The following is a 7,067-nucleotide window of genomic DNA, read 5'->3' on the forward strand; positions in this document are numbered from 1 at the left end:
TTATCATGCATGCTCCACCATTCCTAGCCTGGCCTCGTCTTCTGGATTGGAGATGGTATAGTGCAGTCTCCAGATCTAGCCCAAGTGGAGAAGAGCAGGGAAGCTAACTCCAAACAGAGAAAGTCATGGGAACCAGCCCCCATGTATTAAATGTCAAAGGAACATGGGCTAGGCAAAAAGAGCGAAATGGAGAACCAAGGAAGAGAGCATATTTTACAGAACTACACATGTATGCACAAACCTATGTACACGCAGACAGCATTATGTGTCACACCAGATATTGCCCCACAGATTACATTGAAATGTACAACACCCTGAAGTACACTTTGCATCACAATGCACCATACATCGCCGACTGGCTCTTCTCCTTTCACATCAGGTCAGCCTCTGACAACTTTCCCAAATTAGGGGCATAAAAACACACTGTTTTAACCAGGTTCCTTAAATATGTATTTGTTCTCTTGATTTTGCAGATTGAAGGTGCAGTGTTTGGTGCTGTGAAGGAAGCGGTGGAAATCCTGCAGGCCTATAACTGAAGGAAACTCAAGAGTCAGAGGGTCACTCAGAGGACAAGGAACCTAGGAAAAAGGGCGTGAGTGTGCAAGGCCTGGAAGTGACATGGTGGAAGCTGTAGACCAGACACGATTCAGAAACCCCTTCCTGTTTGTTCTCTGAGTTCGGCAGTGTGGTTCTGGAGCTGACAAAGTCAAGAGCTCAATGGCCAGTTGGGCAGAGGAGAAGAGGAGTCTCTTTGCTGCCTTGCTGACATATTGGTGACGATAAGAGCACCCTCAGAACAGGCACAAATTGTGGACTACTTATTCTGCACCAAGGAAAATATTTTATTCCCTCCAACAACAATTCTCTTGGATGAACTGAGATCCCAACGTCCAGTATTCAGGACAAATGGAAAGGGAATCGCACAACTCAACAGTACGTGGCAAGGGTACTTCAGTGGCAACGGTCTCCCTGCTGCATTTCTGGAGACTGCTTAACTGAATTGCCATGGGCAAGCTGAAGACCATGCCTATGCTGACTATATATTTGCACTCCTAAAAACTGAGCATAGTGTAAACTGGGCTCAACTGTCGCTGTATCGCAACAAAAGACTTGGCCCATCCCTGGAATAAAGACCAGGTGATGTTTGGCCCGCCTGTGTACTCTGCATCTGCATCAATCTCACAGTTTGTAATGGTGTCATCCTGTTTGCCTTTGTATGATGGCCTTATGCTAAATGCACATACTGATGACATCATAGTTGGTAGTTGAGTACATGCTGATGACATCATAGCTGGGCTAATGACATCCTGTTTCGACTCATACTGATGGCATCATAGTTGTGGACCTGCTGATAACACCATGTTTGAGTTCATACTTTCAGCGTATTTGCTGCTGTATCTCTCTCTCTGATGAGACCATGCTTCTTGCTGCTGTCACATTGTAGTTGGCCTCCTTGATGTCATTTTAGTACTGATAATGTCAATCTTGATGCTTAAAGTGATGACAGCTCGTGTACCACACTCCCTGATGACATAGTAAGGCATCACAGTTGGGCTAACATTGATGGCATTTTAGTTGGTGATGCTGATGACACCATGATTGCTGCTCTGATGACATCACTCTTGGAGCGCACAGTGATGACATCATGTCTGGTGTTCACATCAATGTAGAGGCACACTCTGACCAAAAAGCTCCATGTCTCCAGAGACGGCTGGCGTGGATTGTTCAGACCCACTCTAGACCATTCTGGGAGATCCAGTCCTGTGGTTTGCTTTTCTGTGAGAATGTCTGTATTTGCGAACTTTGTAAAATAACTAGTTACATTTAACAACAGTAGCCACACTTAGCAGACACTATGGAGTAACCCTGCTGATGACATCAGTCTTGGAACATCATGAGATGGCACTGCTATAGATGCTCACCCATGGCAGCACACCTGGTGCCAATGACAGACATCATGCACATGCTGATGGCATTGCACATGGGCCCATACTGGAAACATCAACATGGTACTGATAGGGATGATCTCATGCATCGTGTTCATCCCCAGGTTAACATAGTGCCCTTTCTGAAAACATTAGACGTTGTGCTGTCTTGGATGGCATCATATATGGCATCTCTGAAATGACATTACACAATGTGCTCTTGCTAATGGCACCAAACATGATGCTTTCTTGATTGACATAACATGTAGTATTCTCTGGTATAGCACCACACATTGTATTCTCAGGTGACACCACAAATGGTGCTTTGCTTTCACCGATGATATCACACATGGTGCTCACACTGATGACATCATACATGGTGCTGCTACTGATGAGATCATACTTGGTGCTTATTAATGACATCACAGACAGTGTTCATCCTATTCACATGACAAATGCCCTCACCTTCAATGACATTTGTAATGTTTGGCATTTTTTCTAGCGTTGGTGTCTCCAAGTTGGGTACGTTTTTGCTACATCCTTTGATGCGGTGAACCTCATGGTGACTCGTTTATGATGGGGCATCGCATCAGTTAGTGTGCACTATAATGACATACTGCTTGCACTAGGCACTTGTGGACTTTAAGAATTCAGATGTGGCAGCTGGACATATCAGTCTTTATTTATTCAGGTGGGGTGAAGCCATCGACAATGGTCCTGGCTTGTGGTTCATTGCCAACTGTGTTCTAGGTCAGTGTGATTTTCTGGATTAATGATACGCACAGAGATGAACAGAAAAACCCTTCCAGAGATACAGAAACACAGACTAATACATCCAGTTGGGCATACTGCCATTCAACAAGACAGACGCACATGCACTATTGCAAAGGCACATTCCAACCAGACCCCCACAGACACTTGGTGGCCCTGCAGACATACCAGCACACACAGATATGCGTCAGTCACCTCTTAAACTCATGCACACACATACAAACCGACTCGAAGCATACATGCCGCCAGACAAAAAACAAACATGAAATGAGCCCTAAACATAGATGTATATAGACACCCAATTGCACCCAGACATGCCCATCTGAAAGAAATCTGAACACATCTATTTGGAGACACGTGCCATGATAGTTTCTCTCACGGAGTTGAATGTTTATCATGCGCAGTGATATGATCCATGCTGGCCAACCAAAAAAGAGAAATCCTGGTTCAAAGGGCAGCTCAGAGTACAATGTTAGCCGCTGCAGAGTTCTCGGGCTTCTACCAGAGTGGCCCCGAGAACTGTTTTCTTAGCACTGATCCCAAGAGCCAAATCTGGCCTAAGCTAATCAAAATCGCTGTTTTTGGCAGACTTTCTCCATAAGCTAGAATAAATTATGAGACTTGCAACTTTAGTTGAAAATAAAACTATTTTTATTTACTAAACTACACATTAAATTCTATGATGACTATGTAAAGAACACAATAATAAAATAAATGACCAGTCTTTGTAAAGGTGTAGCAGAATTTCAAGCGTTTTTAATGCCTGCTGTGGGGTGTGGTGCTATGAAATGGAACACTGCAGTAGACCAAGATGGATGAACCACTGTGGCTGCTGCTGGGCAATAGGTCTTTCGTGTCACGCTGAGCAGGTGCAAATCCAGGGTGATAACAGCTTACTCTTGGTGTAAAGCAGGGATACTCAAACTACGACCCGGGTGGCCGCATGCAGCCCTCCTGATGTTTAATTGCGGCCCCTGGTGAACAATAGCACTGGGCTGCTGTTCACTTGACAGCACAGGAACAAACAGAAATCTGCGACACAAACCGGGATCCTTTATTTACATGTTAATTAAAGTAACAGTATAGAAGACAAGGTGTCCTAGACAACCTCTCATTAGAAACACCTTTAGTTTTAAAGCCAACTTGCACTTAACATGCAGAAACATGATCAACTCTGCAAACTTTTAAAAAGTGTATTTTCTCAATGTGCATGAGCATTTTACCTTAGAAGATAAGATTATATCACTGCTTTAGAGGTATTAGCAGTGACAGTTTTCAAACATGATCTTGGAAACATTCAAGCCGCCCCCATTTGGAAAACAATGCCATTATTGAACCAAGAGGCAACTCATTTGTCAGGTGCACTTTATGTGTAGTTGTGTTATAAAATTGGAACAACATTATAGTTTTATACAGCACACATCCTGAACTCGTATGTGTCAAGGGGCTCTTATGTGTGGTAGTAAAGAAAAGGAAGGCAAAGTGAAATTACCCAATTGCCTAGGATCACACAATTTGGTTAAGTGGGGATGCAAGGACTGATAACCAAGTTTCTGGTTTCACATTTTTCAATTCACCGACCAGATGAGTGTCTCTTTCCCCCTCATGTTTAACATTAGATGTTAATGCTTTGACTTTAATTCTAGGGGCATGAGAATAGAGCATTGATGGCACACAGAAACCATGGGAAGGCTCATCTTGTTGTCCATCCCATGCACCTGCTTCGCGTCCCCCTACGCCAACCTTTCATCACCCCAACCCTCGCTGTACTGGCATCTGTGCGGCCCTCGGGCATGCCACTGACAGAACTTTGCGGCCCCCGGGGAAATGTTTGCAAGTACCTATTGTGTAAAGTGACCTGCTTTCCTCTGTTTTTTGCTGCAGGGTCGGGGAATTCTAGGGTCTGGGTAAGTCCGAGTGTTCTAACACAAAACCACTCCACTGGCAGAACACCCTATATCCTCTAGGGCCCAGATCCCTGTAATCTCTCTCCGCCATGTAAGCTACCTGAGAGGAAAAGCTGGAAACCGTACACACAAGAAGTACGCAGGAAAAAAAAGCATATGACCGTAAACTCACTTATACTGAGGCAGAGGTCCGGCAACTAGATGATCAACAATGCACATTTCTTACATGCTGTGAATGCAGGCTCAGCTTGCAGCGTCACCTCCCTTTAACCAGTGGGGTGCATAACCTCTCCCATTTGTGCATGAACTTCCACCCACCCCGGGACCAAAATGTTTGCCCAGCAATTTCACCATACCCTTGTTTACAAATCTCCACTGCGCCATTGCTGGGATTGAACTGGCCGCTGTTTATTACACACATTAAAGAGGTGGAATATGGTACATCACATCACATCTAATAGTCATCAAAGGCCCCATGCAACCCCCCTTTACCATCAAGAACGTCTCACGCTACTCCGTCTGTCCATTGATCTGATCCTGGTAGTGTTTCAAGCACTGCCTCCTTTCATGGTGGCCTTCGTGGTCTGCTACACAGCGTTTGGCAGCTACTTGGCTCCCCCCTTGCTACCTGTAGGTGGTACCTCTGACCGCCCGGGCTGCAAGTGCTGTGGTCACCTGCTGCCGACCCTTTGTGACCCCTTTGCCTGCGCTCTCCTGTGCATGCCGTGAGGGATCCCAAGGACCTTGCCTGCACCCTCTTGTCCCTGCCATTAGGCATCCCAAGGACCAGGTTGGGGACAGGCATCATTTAGGATTTTGTGCTTCAGACCAAACCAAGAGTTATCTCTGCCCGCTGCCTGTGGTTTCCGGACCGGAGGCAGCTCTCCCTGTTTGGGTTAGTTATAACAATATAGTTCCAGGGCTCCTACTACCTTTAACAGAAACGTATCTGTGCCCACAGCAGACAAGTGCACCCCGTCTGGCCATAGTAGCCCAGTGTTTTGAGATTAATGAAATCATGCCTCACCAAACCCCATGAATTCGCCTTGCAAACTTTTGACATGTATATGTTCAATTTACGTCTGGACCTTTCCAAGGCCCCCTGGCCATGAGCCCCCTTTCAGTGCGGTCTTGCTATTATTACTGACCACAAAATATCTGCTGGGTGCAGCAGACATGCAGTGCCGTAAACCGTGTTATCAAGGCTGCCAAGAGGTCCTTTTGACTAAGGTCCACCAGGTCATTGCCCCCCAGGTGAACTACCACTGCGTCCGTCCGGCCTCCCTCTATGTTGCAGAGCCCATTCCAGATCTGGGCTAAACTGGGTGCATTTCATGTCCTGCCCACCTAGCCAGGTCACGTCTGTGTTCTTGAACCAAATCCCACTAAAGTCCTTTCTTGCAGCTGCCCATTGGTGTGCCTGCGTGGCATACAAGTGTCCAACAAGCCAGACCCTGTCTTGCCATTGGCTGAGCCTGTTTTGGAAAAATGACACAACTTTTAAGGGCTTGTGGGCCTTATGTAGCATTTGTAGGCAGCTGAAGACCATCGCCCTCTCCTCTTTATGTGATCCGCCCCCAGCACTCCCACAGCTGCCGCTGTGGCAGCGCTGATACAAAATGAGTGGGATCCAAACTTCTCTGGAGGAAGCCCCGCCTTGGCAAGGTCTTCTTTAAGACTGCTATAAATTGAAACCAGCTGAGAAAGGGCCCATCCTTGTGGTGTAATGGGGGGTGCCCTTGGGGAGCCCTGCCACCATGTACGCCCGCATGCAGCACACTGGGCAGCATGCTGTCTCTGCTATGCAGTCCAATCCGGAGCTTGAACCTCTTACCCATTTGGTCTGTCTTGGACTGTCGCAAATGGAATATCAGGTGCATGCTCTCCAGGTTCAGATCACTCCCCCGTAGGCACCTGGACCCAGGCTCAGTTTTGGAGAGAGCAACAATCTCGCTTATGTGGTAGGTGACAAAAAATGCCAGTGCAAAGTCTGCCTTGAACAAGATGAGTTTGTGGTCAGAGGGGCAAATTGTTGCCAATGCTGCCATCACTCTTTTTCGTACCTCAAAATCCAGGGGCATGTGCTGGTCCCGCTGTCTCAGCTTTTATCTATCAATCAATCAATCAATCAATCATATTTATACAGCGCGCTACTCACCCGTGAGGGTCTCAAGGCGCTAGGGGGTGGGGGTCACTGCTGCTCGAAGAGCCAGGTCTTGAGCTGCCTCCGGAAGGCAAGGTGGTCCTGGGTGGTCCTGAGGTGGGTGGGGAGGGAATTCCACATCTTGGCTGCCAGGTAGGAGAAGGATTTCCCACCTGCAGTGGTTCGGCGGATGCGAGGGACGGCGGCGAGGGCGAGGCTGGTGGAACGAAGTTGACGGGTGGGCGTGTAGAAGGTGAGGCGACAGTTGAGGTATTCGGGGCCCTTGTTGTGGAGGGCTTTGTGTGCGTGGGTGAGGAGCCT

The 7,067-nt window shown here is 47.1% G+C and overlaps 1 protein-coding gene across 3 annotated transcripts in view; it reads left to right on the forward strand.

Moving 5' to 3' along the window:
* HR (HR lysine demethylase and nuclear receptor corepressor) overlaps positions 1–3,432 on the forward strand; it is a 316,649-nt gene extending 313,217 nt beyond the window's left edge. For all 3 annotated transcript variants that reach the window (XM_069213971.1, XM_069213973.1, XM_069213972.1), the window contains exon 20: positions 474–3,432. In XM_069213971.1, the coding sequence (XP_069070072.1) occupies positions 474–536 (63 nt within the window). In that variant the 3' untranslated portion in view covers positions 537–3,432. The remainder of the gene's footprint in view (positions 1–473) is intronic.
* The last annotated feature ends 3,635 nt before the right edge of the window (positions 3,433–7,067 follow it).

The sequence above is a fragment of the Pleurodeles waltl genome, chromosome 11 (assembly GCF_031143425.1).
Source record: "Pleurodeles waltl isolate 20211129_DDA chromosome 11, aPleWal1.hap1.20221129, whole genome shotgun sequence".
Taxonomy (NCBI): Eukaryota; Metazoa; Chordata; class Amphibia; order Caudata; family Salamandridae; genus Pleurodeles; species Pleurodeles waltl.